Source organism: Bidens hawaiensis, unplaced genomic scaffold (genome assembly GCF_021521415.1).
Source record: "Bidens hawaiensis isolate Kalapana, Puna unplaced genomic scaffold, B.hawaiensis_p1.1 tig00062101_1, whole genome shotgun sequence".
NCBI lineage: Eukaryota > Viridiplantae > Streptophyta > Magnoliopsida > Asterales > Asteraceae > Bidens > Bidens hawaiensis.
Genome location: NW_027501135.1, coordinates 18,703 through 34,983, shown reverse-complemented (window position 1 = coordinate 34,983; position 16,281 = coordinate 18,703). Strand labels below are relative to the sequence as shown.

Below are 16,281 nucleotides of genomic sequence, written 5' to 3'. Positions count from 1 at the left end.
TCTTTAGTTTATTGTGACAATGTAAGTGCTATCTACCTCACTAATAATCCGATTCAGCACCAACGCACTAAACATATTGAGATTGATATTCATTTTGTGCGGGAAAAGTTCAACGAGGTCAGATTCGAGTGTTACATGTCCCGTCTCATTACCAGTTTGCAGACATCTTCACCAAAGGCTTGCCACGCGCTCTATTCGATGATTTCAGATCCGGTCTAAGCATCCGGGATCCTCCACCTTAGACTGAGGGGGTATATTAGAATAGAATATTTGAAAAGATTATATAGAATATTGAACCATATTTAGACTCTCATTTGTATCTATATATTCTGGGTTAATGAATGAAAGAAGCAAGCAAAACATATCATTCTATCAATCCTTTGCAGTATTCTTTGACGAAATGAGACATTGCCATCGATGAACAGTCTTCCTTGAAAAGAAAAAACTAGCCATGAGATGTAAAACCCTAAAACAAAAATTGGGACCTCAAATGTAGAGGCTACAAATGACTGATATGGAATATCATTGAGTCGGCCCTGCTATAGTGAGGCTTGCCTCTAAAGTGTGTGTATTTGAGGAATGAAAAAACTGATTGATTCACGCACAAACCGGAATGTACGTGAGTATTTTCTCTCTGCCTTGGTCCTTGCAAACCCCCCCCCCCCCCCCCAATTTGGTTGAGAAACCCAAATTCAGATATAGGGAAAATAAATTTTTAATTTGTGTCGGTGATTTTTAGAGAGGGAAACTAAAAAAACTCAAATCACAAAAAAAACATATACAAGAAACCATTCATTAAAAAAATTACAAAACACATTTTAAAATATTGATTAGATCTCTTTACTTCTAAATTAAAATAGTAGTAACACGTATTTTTTTTAGAACAACGAATTTCTTGTATTTAAGCTACCGCACTCTTCGAATTTGGAGAGCCCTGATGCCCTACTCTGGCCACACTATGTTACAAACACGCATATTCCAGCAGTCCATTTATTTCAAACTCAAATAATTAAGGTTTTTTAGTTTCTCATGTTTTTTAGAAAGTTGCTTTTCAGTAAAAGATTTTGATTACTTTTTATCATTCCAACGGATTAGAAATCCAGATTAATTGTATCTCAAATGGATTAAACGAGTTCCCCTGTTTCCGTTTAAAGATGGACCATTTTTGGAATATCTTACATCTCAAGATTTTTTAAACATATGACACTTCATTTTGCAAAGCCAGTGATTTATTATGATCTCCAAGTAGTTGTGAGTTTTTCTAGATTTAAGGAAACATATTCTTACCAACTGGATGACGTGGAGAGACACGTGGAAGTGACTGAGATGCACTGCCAAGCAGGATCATGCAATTATTTCAGACTTCTTTAAGGAGAAAGCTTTAAAGCCAACAACGTCTTCTGGTTTAGAGAAAAAAGAAGAAAAGCAATGCATTAATTTATATTATTCACAAAATGTAACACTTGACGAAATGTTATTAAAATAACAACACATCTACCTTTATATCTGAGGTCGTCAATTAAAGGACGATAATCAACATATGTTTCACAGATTGGTGAAAACCGAATGTTATGTAGGACGTATTCTCCTGTTGTTAACTGAAAAGCGGAGAAATCCCCACCAATGATATGATTCCATGACTTGTAATAACCCAACACATCTTCTTCTTCATCTTCCATACTACCATCCTCATACACAAAATCAATCCCACATTCCTCTGTAATTTGTTGGCCGTATCCATCAATGATGTGACCCCATGAATCATCATTCCATGACTCGTAATAAGCACCCGATGCATCTAGCTTCCCATTTCTTTTCTGTGCCACTACAGTGATAATAATGTGGTCCCCATCTTTCATCTCATCCGACCCAAACATCCAGTGGCTTAACAAACTTAAATGCGCTCCAAAACCTGAGACTCCGTTAATATAATGATGATAAATCCAGGTGCGATTTTTTGTAATATTACTAATTTTGATTAATGGTAATTTTAAAGAATAATGGCTCTGTCCTTTCGTCTGCACACAAAAATTGAATCCTCGGAGCTTGTTAGGAGATGATGGGACGGTAAATGATAATGTTGGCCCTTTGCTTCTACACGTAATCCAGTCCGGCATCTCTTTCCCCATATAAAAGGTGCTGAATATTCCAAATTCATAATACATCTACCAAAATAAATACAACAATAATTACTCACAATAACTTAAAGAAACACAAACATATAATATATATTTATATATATATATATATATTCAGATAACCGGAGATAATTATTTAAAGGAAACCTTGGTTTGAGGCGTTCCCAAGCACCTTTCTTTAAGAAAATCTAATTTTTTCCAGCCCAAACTTTGTAACACCTTGTTCTCAACACCAGCCAATGCTTGGATTTTGATTATGCCGTCAATTTCATAAGCATCGTCTGATGATACTTTCCTAGCTCCAAATAAGTAGAGTGGGGACATTTCTGGATCAAATTTAATTTTTCGTAGCAAAGTATTACCATAATCTACCAATACTACTAGTTCAGATAGCGTACGTGGAGGATGCTCGATTGATATCAACTTTTCATAGTTTCCCATACTAAGCGCCTTAAGCCTAGGAAGGGTTCTCACACATTTAGGCATTGAAACAATTGGATTACCATCTAAATATAATGCCTCTAACAAGGATAGGGGACTCCAGTTCATGGGAAAGGAATCATTAGACAAATTGTTATTTGGAAGTGACAAACTTATTAATGAGATCGGTAAAGACATTGCAAAGAACTTCAAATCACTTGGTATAGCCTCCATAATGGCAGACGAATGCATATCACACGTATCGATTTTAGGATCACCAGAAGCACAACCTTCTAACAATAGTGTTTTATCATTCTTTAACTTGCCTATAGATATTGGAACCCTTTTAAGCTTGCGGCAGTAACTCAGATCAATGTAAACAAGTTCAGCACATTGGTCAATTGATTCACACACCTCAATCAAACTTAGGCAATTTTTAACTATCAACCTCTCAAGTGCGGGGAGTTCCAAAAAACCACTAACATTACGCAGTTGTTCACAGAAACTAAGATCGAGAATCTTCAGTGATCCAAGCAATCGTTTGTCTTTTGACATGTCAAATGATTCAATATTGCTAAACGACATGTCAAGAGTAACTAGATTCTCCATTTGTAAGTCTAAAGGTATAGACTTTAAAGGGAACCCATGCATGCACAACCATCTTAATTCTTGTGGAAAATTCCCGAAACACCCATTTAGTTGCACATAATTGAGTTGCAGGAGCATTAGATTATACATCTTACTTAATGACTTTGTTTTCAGTTCAGGTGATCCATGTAACTTCTTTTTTTCAAGCATTCTCATGTCAAGGGCAAGGCCTAGAAGATTCCTCTTACCCTACAAATAAGGGAAAGAAAACAAACTTAGATAAGTTATACACATGTAAATAGACAATAAAAAATACATAGAACATCCAAAACTATTAAAAATTATATGTAGACACTTACTTTTTCTTGTTTCAACACTTTAAATGACTCCTCGTGACACCATAAGCGACTACACTTCCATGGCTTATCAAGTGACTCTTGGCGTACTAAATCTCTTCCCATCTCTTGAGCTAATTGATGCATCGTTAACTTGTTTTCCCATTCAATACCAAGAAGGCACCTGTCAATGAGATTTGTGATCCCAGATCTTGTGTTTATGTCACACGCATTTAATATTGTTTCTGTCACATCTCTATCTATTCCCACAAAAAAACACGCAATATGCTTAAACACCTCCTTATCATTAAATGGTAAAGAGTCAATGCTCATCCTTAAAGCCTTTCTTATACGCAAATGAGGTTCCTTGTTTAGCCCTTTTATGCACTCTTCGCAATATGCTACATCTCGCTTATGTAGTGACTTGCCCATAACTTCAAGAGCCAAAGGATGTCCATCACAATACTTAACAAGCTTTTTAGAAACCTCTGTATAACCTTTTTTGGGCCTTTGGCTCTTGAATGCATGAATACACAAAAGATCTAGTGCATCAAACTCGTTTAAGCCATTAAGTTGCACCTTCTTATGCTTAGGTTGAACTTGTGGGTTGAATAATGCACACCTTTCGGTTATTGATGCATCCTTGGTTGTAATTATGATCTTGCTTCCTGGATGTAAACCTTTGTTTCCAAGTAAAACATCTAACTCATCAAGACTACCAATATCATCAAGCACTAAAAGCAACATTTTACCTAAGAGTGCATGCTTAATCTTAGAGGTATACACAGAAACATCATTAACCGATAAAGTAATTTTTTTTGAAATATCTCCATAAAGTTGCTTTTGTAAATCAAGCATTCCATCAAAGTGTTGATTACATCTTGTAGCGATACCTTCAATAAAGCTGCTTTTCTGGAATTTACTAGAGTGTAACTGGAAAACATATTTTGCCAAAGATGTCTTCCCAATCCCACCCATGCCTACAATTGTCAGAATGTCAGCGGTATGAGAAGATCCATCTGTCAACCATGAACTAATGAGTTGAATGTGATAGCGCATTCCTATCAGACGAGGCCGCATATTACAGCTGAGTACACCTAACATATGGTGGATGTTGTTTACAACTTCTCTAATGAATTCAGTCTCTTTCCTGGAAATTGATATGAAACATCATTGTGAAAAGCAAACCAAACCAAATATATATCATATTGTGCTAGTTTTGTAATTATATAGTTGTGTCAATGCTAATTTTATATAACATTTTGCTAAATAAGCCTTGATAATTATACAATGGAAATGTGCGTAAGTTAATTAATTATTAGGAATCCTTTGCACCTTTCCCTTTTAAATCAATCATATTCCATCTATAATAACTTAAATGATGTCAATGGCAAATAAATAACAGGAGAAAATTTTTCACAAATGCTAATACCACAAAGGTTGTGCATTTCCAACCCTCTAATAACATACTGTGTAGCATCTTATTTTTCATTTAGCCATCAAAAACTATAAGTTTCGATTCGACAACACGATCTAACTTAAATATCAAGTATCAACACCAAAGCCTATAAGTTTCAATTTAACAACATGATCTAACTTAAAAATCAAGTATCAACGTTAGCGTTCTCATACTTGATTAATCACTAGCAGTATAAGAATAATATTAGTATGTGATTAAAATACAATATATGCATAAAAACGTCTTAAGGGGCCATAAAAAAGACAATTTTACTCAATTTCACTGCAGTTTCATGTTTGTAGATACATGCATGATAATATTGCAATTGAATGTTTGTATATATGAGAGAGTCATTACCGGTCCTTTGCATCTTTCCCTTTTAAATTAGCAACTTGTGTGAGTGCATTCTTCCATAACTCGATCTTTTCACCCCATTGGCTCCTCTTCTCTGCATCTACTTCTGTCTCAATTCTCCGTTTATGTGCCTCCATTGCTTCCCCGAAACTGCTTTGTTGCTTCCTGACATCAGTGGGCTCCACATCATAGAAGATGGGAATAACAATTTGTTTACGGGTACTGTTTTGATCAAGGATTAATACCAATTCGTCTAGACACCAAGTGGAAGAAGCATAAGTCTTGGATAAGACGATAATAGACGCCCTGGACGACTTAATCGCACTCTCCAGTGCTGGCTTCAGTGGTTCTCCAGTTTCAATATCTTCATCATCCAGAAACGTGACGATACCGGCATCCAAAAGGGCATGGTAGAGGTGATCGGTGAAACGGTTACGAGTGTCAACACCTCTAAAATTTAAGAATACGTCGTATCTATGATCATGATCATGAGTTGATGAGGTGGACCCTGGTAAAAGTTCTGTGAGAACAGCCATTTTGAATTTATTGTGAATGATTTGAGTGAGATGAAGAAGATGAAAGGATGCTGGTAATTGATCCAGCTAGCTGTCTTGGTCAACACCTACTTATTACTTGATTAGTTTTGGAATTTGCCTTGAAGTTTCAGTGCTGGACTTCCACAAATCAACAACTACTTTAGAATATTGACGATTGTCGTGGACTTTGCCTCCAAGTTTCAGACTTCGATTTCTACCGAATGTATATTTCCATTTTGACGGGTGATAAAAGTGTTTACACTAAATTAAATAATAATATATATGTCTCAACATCAATGTTGCAAAAGTCGCTCGGCGGTCCCTAGGCGGCCGACCCCCTTGGAGGAAGTACTCGGAGTACTCGGGGAGTAATCAGAGAGTACTCGGACATGGTACATATAAAGAAAATTAATATTTGGTTATTATATATATGTCAAATATCATAAGTTTACTAATATTTAAACAAAATAGGTGAATATCAATATAAATAATTGAAATACATTTTTAAATATAAAATATTCTAAAAAGTACTAATCATTAATTAAAAAAATGATATTTGTTCTTTAATATTATTGAAATAACAATTATGTTTTATTTTTTTTTTGAGTCAAAATCAGTCCAAGTTCACCGATAAGATGTGATTCTAGCTGAGGTTGACCTTATTTGACTGATTCTTAGTAACTAGGCGGATTTACAGAAATTCGCCTCGGTGACATACCTTGTAGGGAGTACTCGGCCTTGTAATCCTACTTTTACAACATTGCTCAACATAGAATACACTAATGACACTCGTATAACTTATAATAATATGAATTAACATATTAAAAGAGCCGAAACGATAACGACACTGGCACGGTTGCGAGGAGAATTTGGTCAGTAAAACCTGGGTGTTGTAGAGTCGGTATTGGCTACGTTCTTACGGTACAGCTTTCAACATAAAAAAGAAATTCGACAAATTTAACATTTTAAGACAAAAAAAAAATTAAAAAAATAGAGGCACTTATATAACTTATATAACGTATTAAAAAAATAGAAAAAACACAATGGCAAATTTTGTTTTTTTTGTTCCTAATCATATTTGGTTCAATTAGGCCGAACAGGCAAAGAGGTATTTTGGTTCATTAGACCATTTCTTGGCTTTTATATTTATTTAAGAAAAAATAGAATGGCAAACGAAATGCATGGAAAAACACAATAAAAAAATAAGAAAAAACACAATGAAATAAAGGGTGTTTTCTGACCTTTATAGCAGTAAAGAAAAATTTAAACAAATATAAATTATAAGTTTTGTTATTATGTCTAAATTAAAAGGCTTATATATTTAAACTTAAAAAGAATTACAACGGTAAATATTATAAATATGTAAAGTATATGTAGAGAAAACATCATTTAAATTATGGTTTTAACCTAATTGCATATAAACTGTGTTAGTTGAATAAGGACTAACAAACCAGATATATTCAAACTAGCTTTTATTTCTGGTTGGATGTATAATATTATTCTCTATTATGTCATTTTGAATACTAATAAGGGACACTGCTTTTGATAAATATTATTACCAATGTATTTTGTAAGATGAATTTCTATCTCATTCTCTCGTAATTCTTTCACCTAATTTCTCTTTCACTAACTATGCGTTATCAAGTTTCACTTATGACAAAGAAAAAGGAAAGAAAATAAAGAAAGAAAAATAAAATGAGTGTGTTCTTAAACTTTTGTATGAAGAGAAAGAAAAAGAAAGATATTTTTGATGTGTTCCCGAAGGAAATAAGAAAAAAGAAAGAAAAAGGAAAGTGGCGTGTTTTAAAAAGTAAAATAGGATAGATATGTTTCCTTCCAATTTGGATGGAATTGAAAGGAAAAGAAAGGAAAGAGAAGGAAAAGAAAAAGAAAATAAAGGAAAGAGAAGAAAGAAAAGGAAAAGAAAAGAAATTTCCTTTCATTCGTTAAATGAACTCAGGAACACAACGTAAAGCTAAAGAACAATAAAGAACGCGAGTGTCAAGAGATATCTTCATTTCATACTTTATATAATGATGAAGGCTCACAAGAAGCTGTAAGTGGACGGCTGTACAGACGCAAAGAAGCTACCCGGTTCGGCTTGTAAGAAGTCGGGTTCACTCAGTTAAAGACCAAGGACCGACTCGAGATTGAAATCATCTGAGACCCATAACCGATTAGCACCCAAAAAACATACATACGATTTTTATAACTTCCGTTGCAAAATAATTTATTGAAAGCTCAAATCTCATCTCAATAGTATTAAATCACAGTTAAGGGAGAAAAGTGATTTTTATGCACATTTATGTCTTGTTCTTGAGTTTTTTAATCAAGGAAAGAAAAGGAAATGAGAGGAAAGGATAAGAAAGGGAAAAGAAGGATTTTTTTTTTTTAATTAGGTGTGTTTTTGAGTTGGAAGGAAATTATAGTAAAATAAATGATAACTATGTTCAAAAATAGTTATCCTTAGTAATTATCCCATTTTTGGGAGAATAACTTATTAGGAAAATACATTACTATAATCCTTCTTAACTCCTCCTACTCCTTTCCTTTCCGTCTTAAAAAAAACTCAAAAACACTCGTTTTTTAACTATCCTTAGTTTTCCTTTTATTTCCTTTCCCCCTTTTAAAAAACTCAAGGCGAACTCAAGAACTAGACTATAACTTAGGGACCATACTCTGGATAGTTTCATGCATCACTTGCACATATCACACTTGCTTACTTGCCAACTATTTACTTGCTACTTGCTTACATGTTTATCTGTTTAATCGCTTGTCTCTCCACTCTGATCTATGTTCGAGCATGATGCCACACATCACTATATCGCCACTTGTATCACATCTACACATTGTTTGCTTATCTTGCGATCGCCTTACTCTATTGCTATATCCTCGATGTATCTCTTTTGCACTTGTCTCTCATTTTGTCTATTCCCAGAATGCCTCCCCGACGCGCTGATAACACTGACCCTGCCGAGCTGGCCAACATTATCGCACAGCAGATAGCTGCTGTCCTTCCTGGAATGGTGACCCAAATCGCCCAGACCATGCAAGAGGGAGTTCAACCCGCTGCAAACCAAGACCAGAACCCGAACGCTAATGCAACCGATCGACACTACAAGGCCTTCCAAAGTGCCCGACCGACGAACTTCGAAGGATCTGAAGGCGCTGCTGGTCTTCTACAATGGTTCGAAAAGACGGAAGTTACGTTCGATATCGTTGCTTGCCCGGAAAATCTGAGAGTCCGCTATGCTGCAAGTATGTTCCTCAAGCGCGCTCTAAACTGGTGGAACAACGAAGTCAGAACTCGTGGCCGTGAAGCTGCCAACGCTTTGCCCTGGACCGAATTCAAGGAAGTCGTCACCCGAGAGTTCGTTCCCCGTAGCGAGCAACAGAAGCTCGAAGCAGAGTTTTGGGAACATAAGATGGAAGGGGCTGACTACCAAGGATACACCGAACGTTACCACGAGCTCGCCCTTTTGGTACCACATATGGTTACTCCCGCAGAACGTGCTGTTGAAGCTTACATCCGTGGCCTTCCCGATTGCATGCGCGCCATCCTCATCGCAGCTGATCCCCAGACGGTCCAAGCCGCTGTTCACCTCCCCGCTCTTGTGGCCCAGAGCCTAATCAAAGCCGGCCAACTATCTGACGAACCGAATCGCAAGAAGCAGAAGGTCCTTGCCGCCACCACTACTGTCACTCAAGCTGTTCCCCTGAACACAGTTGCTCTGATAGTTGTTATAAACAAACATATCTTAACTAGAAAACCTTTCAAGGAATAATAATAATAATAATAATAATAATAATAATGCCTCGAAGCATATCGAGGTCTCCGACGTCTTACCGCCGGAGATACTCGCCGTCTCCGGTCAGCCGCCGTCGCCGGAGGGATCGCAGCCGTTCGCCTTACACTCACAGCAGGTCAGTTTAATTGATTCAACCAATTTATTTTTTTACTTCATATAGCTATCTTCATAAAGAACCATTAAAGGCCAAATATTGATTCATATATTTATCAATTCAGTGATGGAGTCTATGCCCAACATAATTGCCTGCATAACCCACAAAAATTTAGGTTCAATTTGAGTGTCAACCTGTAGAATAATGAAATTCAGTTTTAAAATTATTAAAGATGAAAATTTTTTAATATATATTTTAATAAACAAAGAAACCAAATTTAAGGTAGATTATATGGTTGTGTGAGACATGTTGTTTACTGTGTTAAGTAGGAGAAGAAGTCATTCCGGTAGCCCTCGTCGGCGTAGAAGTCGGTCGCCAGTTTCTAGACATAAGAAAAGTCGGTCTCCAACACCACCGAGGCGTCACAGAAGGCGAAGAAGCAGGACGTCTTCACCGAGTCCTGTTGGGTCTCCAAGCCTGAGTAATGAACGCAAAAATGCCCTTGAAAAGTCGAGAAAGGAAATGGAAGAAAAGAAAAGGTACACAAAACTATGTTTTTTTCTTACTTTATGTTGATTTTTTCATAAAAATAGTAATGAGGCGCATTTGAGGGGGTATTGTTAGTTTTATTTTGAACACAAGGGTCTTGCTAGTTACCCTTGGTTTAATATGTGAGGTATAGATTTATAGGCTATGAACTTGTTGCGGTGAATACGTAAATATGCGATATATAGACTAGCCGAGTTAAACTTTATTGGAGCATTACTTGCATAATAATTATGAACATATATGAGGTCAATTCCAGATCTATGCTACTCTGTGTAATGCCAGTTAATTTCAAGAGGCAAAGCTGTGTACTTTAGACTGGTTTTCTTAGGAGCTTGCAGTTATCTTAACTCATGATGACTAGGAATGGACCAATCTTATCAATCAATGAGTTGATTTGACTTGATGCTTTTTATACTCTTTGCGATGGTTTTGCAATCTGCTACATGTCAACTTCACTTGATTTTAATTGCATCAAATGCTTCCAATATAGTGCATTCTTATATATATGCAAAATAAGTTGAACTATTAACTGTATAATAATGTAGCTGTTTGGGGTCTATCTCATAGAACTAACATAACGTAAATTGTCAACTTTCTGAAGTAACTTTGTTCATGTTATATGTGGAGTCACCGCTATTAGTGTAATACACCTTTCTCCATGTAGAAGGGGATGGCATGACAACCATCAACAACATAACAGAGTAGAGTTAACATATGGCGGGCCTAATCATCAGATATTCAAACATGTAAATTATAATTGCACTAGATTTTCATGTCTAAAAATCTAGGGTTCTATAATTTTTCCAGTGATTAGGAGCTGTAACTAACATAACCCTAAAGCATTGCCATATATATATAAATCATAACTTTTATCATCATAATTTTAGCAAAAATTTTCTCATGCATTGTTAAGTAATAACAACTGTCCACTTCAAATTTCAGTAAGTTTTTGAATAAAAATCAAAGTCCAATACAGAAAGGAGTTGACACGATGATAAGTTATTGAGTTGCATCAATAAAATATAGTAGAGCACCTTGGTTCTATAAAGCGCCCAGTAGGCGCAAGCCCTTGCGCGCACCTTGGTTCTGACTGCTCGATGCGATGGCTGTACAGGAGGCGCACTTGAGGCACAGATTAAAACGCTTGAGGCGCAGGCCTCTTATACATGAGATATAACTTCAAATTAAACAAAATATGTTGATGGTCACTCACCAAATGTTTTTTTTTTCATCAATGATCACCCAATGTATTTTCTTCAATGTCAAATCTCAAAACATCTCAAATTTTATTCTACTGTCTTGTCTTTTTCTTTTTTTTTTTAAATTTTCTATAATGTTTGAAAAGATGGGAATATAATTGGAGAGTTTTAAAAACCTAAAAAGTTAGGTTTCTATTTAGTTTCCATTATGTTATATTTTTAGAATTAATTTATTTATATATTATCTGTTATGTAATATGGGTTGTAACTTTTTGTTTGAAATCAAATTTCGTTTTGTATAAAACATCCACGCTGCTTCTATTTTGAAGAATTGAAAAGAACTTGACTATCTGTATATGTTTTAAGGCTTGAACAGGAAATGGAGCTCAAAATTTTAGAAGAGGAGACAGCAAGGAGAATAGAAGAAGCAATTCGAGCAAAAGTTGAGGAGAAACTGGAGTCAGTAGAAGTCAAACTAGAAATAGAGAGGCGTGTAGAAGAAGGCCATAAGAAACTTTTTGATGACGTGGAGGCTCAACTTGAACGAGAAAAACAAGCAGCCCTTACTGAAGCAAGACAGAAAGAGGTGATCACTCTTTTCATATAGCCGGGTTGGGTTAATGGGTCAAAACGGGACAATGCGTAATCTGGTTCAAAACATGCCGGGGTTAGCCTGGACTGGTGTAACTCCCCAAAACCCGAGAACGTTACCACAATTCACAGCGGAAGACTTTTAACAAAAACTTAGTTCTAAAAGTTCAAATCCCATTTACAAGTTTCAAAACATAATTCAGCTTTTGTTGAAACACGTACTAAAAACAGTTAGCTTTTGTTGGTGAGTCTATAATTTATAAAATCACACACTGCATATCATAATTATTATCTATCATGCAATATCACACTTTAATAACTCACCAATGGTTCAATGATGTGAACCAAACCCCACACCCAAACCACACTGAAGTCACACTAAACATCACACTTTAACAACTGTCCGTATAACCGAACCGCCTTATTAACACACATTCTAAGCATCATTAGAACACACAACTAAGGTCAAATAACTGAATAAGCTATATCATAACCTGATTAAAAAAAACCCTCTAGGCATCTACTAAAACAAGCACTGAAAGCCCACATGCATCACTTTCCCGGTTACTCGTTACATCACACTATAAGCGTTTATTAACATTTGTCACCATAAAAATACACATTGTACGTGAATCAGCTCAAAACATAATTATCCACACATACACACATAATTAGTTACTTAATTAAAATTAATTAACTGAACTCCTTTTAAATTGTCATACATTTAATTTAATTTTGAGATAGTTAACTCACACACATAATGCTAATATCGGTCACGTTTAGTCGTTTACACAGATGCACATTAGTCACATATTCAAATAAATAAATCTCGCTTCACTCTGTTGCAGATGTGAACTCACTAATTTTTATTTAATTAAACTAAAACTAACACTTGTAAACCGGGTGATACAGCTGGGCTCGGTTGACCCACAAGCTCGTTTATGTCCATTTTAAATCTTTTAAGGTTAGAAAAAAAAGTTATTAGTTATTACCATAATCGGCTAAAAACTATTTAGGAGGGTTGTATAAAATAAAAATAATAACGAAAAATTTATTAATATGCAGGAGAAAGCGAGGAGAGAGCGAGAAGAGCTTGATAAAATGCTGGAAGAGAATAGAAGGCGGGTAGAAGAAGCTCAAAGAAGAGAAGCACTCGAGCTTCAAAGAAAAGAGGAGGAAAGACACAGGGAACTTGAACTTATTCAAAGACAAAAAGAAGAAGCTGCTGTTAGGAAGAAGCTTGAAGATGAACAAGAACTTATCAAGCTTTCAGCAAAACTCAAATCGCGTTAACAAACCTACTCTAGTAATCAATCAATCAATCAATCCAGCTTTATTGTTATATCCAGGTAATGATTCAATTTGAATTTTTTGATAAATTCTCTGTTACTTGGTAGTTAACCATTATAAATGCTTTGTTTTTTTAAAAGGATCTACCTTTGTTGAATGTAAGTTGAATAATTTTTTTAAATACTATAAACTAAGCTCAGCAGCTTTTTTGGCTAGTCAAAGGTTTGTGTTTGTTTGACATCCTTTTTCATGCTTTCAAATTAGTAAAGAGGTGTCAAAATGGGTTGTGTTTGTTGGCTGGTGGGTCGGACTCGGCAAGAACTCGAAAATTGTATCAGACACGTGAACCCATACATGCCATGAGTTTTCATGGGTCAAACATGACCTGTTTGCAACAAAATTACAAATGTATATAAAATATCCAATTAATGTAAATTATGAAACTTAATATCCAATTAGTTAAAGTTATGTGATAAAGCATATATATATATATATATATATATATATATATATATATATTCGTTTATAAAAATAAATGGGTCAACCCACACACCTGTCAAGTCGATCCGAACACAGCACATTTAGCTAAACGTGTTCACGGGTTCGACTGAACTCGTATAGACTACGTGTTAGGTTTATGTCGTTCTTTCGTGTCGTGCCAAGAGTCCACACACCCGTATCTGGTGGTGGGGGTGTGTCTACTTACAAACACTTTATCCATATGTTGAAGAACAATTAACATGTTAAATTTGATTACATTACTTCATATCATTATTCTTACAATAATGATTCAGGTTATACAAAAAAATTAAATGTAGGCAATTTTTCTTTTTTCATTTACTGGATTACACCAAATTTATAACCAAAATCTGACTATGTAGTTAAAATTGATGTTTTAAGTTGGCGTCTTATATTGGGATTTCATTTGAAGCGTTGTAGTTCCTATCTATAAGAACAAAGGAGACGCCCAATGTTGTGGTAACTACCGAGGAATCAAACTACTAAGTCATACTATGAAGCTATGGGAAAGAGTGATTGAGGTTAGACTTAGACGAGAAACTCAGGTTACGGTCAACCAATTTGGCTTCATGCCGGGGCGTTCCACCACAGAGGCAATACACCTTATAAGAAGATTAATGGAAAAGTATAGGGAGAAGAAGCGTGATTTACATATGGTGTTTATTGACCTAGAAAAGGCCTACGACAGTGTGCCACGACAGGTGCTCTGGGAGTGCTTGGAGGGTAGAAGAGTGCCCAGGAAATACATTGAGTTAATTATGGATATGTATGCCAGGAGTGAAACAAGTGTCTGTGCGCTAGTGGGGGATACTAATTTCTTTCCTGTAGAGGTAGGTCTTCACCAGGGGTCAGCGTTGAGCCCGTTTCTTTTTGCAGTAGTCTTGGATGAGTTGTCAAAGTCGATTCAGGGGACTCTCCCGTGGTGCATGATGTTCGCAGACGATATTGTGTTACTTGCTGAGAAAAAACAAGATCTAAACATGAGGCTTGAGGAGTGGCGAACAATCTTAGAGACAAAAGGTTTAAAGATTAGCCGATCTAAGACGGAGTACCTCCACTGTGATTTTGGTGGGATAAACGACAATGAAGACGCACAGATCACAATTGAAGGGCAGGTGGTCCCGCAGGTAACGAAGTTCAAGTATTTAGGATCTTTTGTACAGAGCGATGGGGAATTAGACAGTGATGTGACCCACCGAGTTCAGGTAGGATGGTGTAGATGGAAAGCAGCCACAGGTATATTGTGCGACAAGAGTTTCCCGACTAAACTAAAGGGAAAATTCTATAGGGTGGCAGTTAGACCTGCAATGCTATATGGAACAGATTGTTGGGCCATCAAGAAGGCACAAGTGCGGAAGATGGAGGTAGCAGAAATGAGAATGCTACGTTGGATGTGTGGGCACACAAGGCTAGACCGAATAAGAAACGTTGTGTTTCGCGAGAGATTAGGGGTGGCGAACATAGCAGACAAGATAAGAGAGGGGAGATTGAGATGGTTTGGACATGTAAAGAGAAAACAGACGACGAATCCTGTTAGATCCGTAGAAAACATTACTATAGAGGGGAGGAGGGGTAGAGGACGACCGAAATTGACTTGGGATGAGAGGATTAAGCATGATTTGATAGACCTAAACCTCTCCGAGGACATGGTTGAGGATAGGAATTCGTGGAGAAGTAGAATTAAAGTTAAGGATTTTTAGAGAGATTTGAATACCTTAGGGCTTAGACTTAACTTATTTAGGTCACATAACATAATGGTATTCTCCTTACATATATTATTATTATTATTATTATTATTATTATTATTAGCTTTTATATAGCTGTTAAACTGTGATCTTATTATTAATATTAGTATAATTAGTAGTAGTTTTTATATAGCTGTTAAACTTTGATTGCCTTTATTTTGCTTCATACACATGTACTTAGAGCCAAGGGTCTCTCTGGAAGCCACCTCTTTATTCCTTTGGATAGAGGTACGGTGTGCCTACATCCCACCCTTCCCAGACCGTACTTATAGCTTTGCTGTCGGTGGGATTTTACTGGGCATGATTGATTGATTGATTGATTTGAAGCTGTAGTTACTTTGGAAATGGTAGCATTCAATAGCTGCAATAATAGTATTTTGTTTGTAAATTGTATATTATGTATGATAATATGCATGCCAGCATGTGAGTGTCAAAATCACTTTTAATATTACCTTTAACTTGTTGGTGGGGATGAATAAATAATGCTCATAGACATGGCTATCCCTATTGGTTTTCATAGATTCATCATTCTACTTTGCTTTTAATGTTCCAAAATTCAAAGATTTTGTCCCTTTTCTAACAATATTTATATTTATTTAGTCATTCAAATCAATCTATGGAGATTTCATTGTTTATTCTAAGGTGTCAAAAAAAA

The 16,281-nt window shown here is 35.9% G+C and overlaps 2 protein-coding genes across 3 annotated transcripts; one reads left to right on the top strand and one right to left on the bottom strand.

Annotated features, from left to right (window-relative positions):
* Window positions 1-1,214: 1,214 nt before the first annotated feature.
* On the bottom strand, window positions 1,215-6,770 carry LOC143603530 (disease resistance protein RPV1-like). The gene is made up of 6 exons (XM_077080309.1): window positions 6,590-6,770; window positions 5,298-6,116; window positions 3,506-4,631; window positions 2,286-3,395; window positions 1,499-2,165; window positions 1,215-1,400 (listed from the first exon to the last, which is right to left on the bottom strand). Exons 2-6 carry the CDS (start codon window positions 5,828-5,830, stop codon window positions 1,345-1,347), a joined length of 3,492 nt encoding a protein of 1,163 aa, XP_076936424.1. The 5' UTR covers window positions 5,831-6,116; window positions 6,590-6,770; the 3' UTR covers window positions 1,215-1,344.
* Window positions 6,771-9,600: 2,830 nt separating this feature from the next.
* Window positions 9,601-13,607, top strand: LOC143603534 (uncharacterized). 2 transcript variants are annotated; one of them, XM_077080314.1, is made up of 4 exons: window positions 9,601-9,754; window positions 10,063-10,272; window positions 11,848-12,067; window positions 13,138-13,599. In XM_077080314.1, the coding sequence occupies exons 1-4, from the start codon at window positions 9,642-9,644 to the stop codon at window positions 13,363-13,365; spliced, it is 771 nt and encodes a 256-aa protein (XP_076936429.1). In that variant the 5' UTR covers window positions 9,601-9,641; the 3' UTR covers window positions 13,366-13,599. The 2 variants fall into 2 exon arrangements, with proteins under 2 accessions (XP_076936429.1, XP_076936428.1); XM_077080313.1 differs by having other exon boundaries at window positions 9,607-9,754; window positions 10,060-10,272; window positions 13,138-13,607.
* Window positions 13,608-16,281: the final 2,674 nt, after the last annotated feature.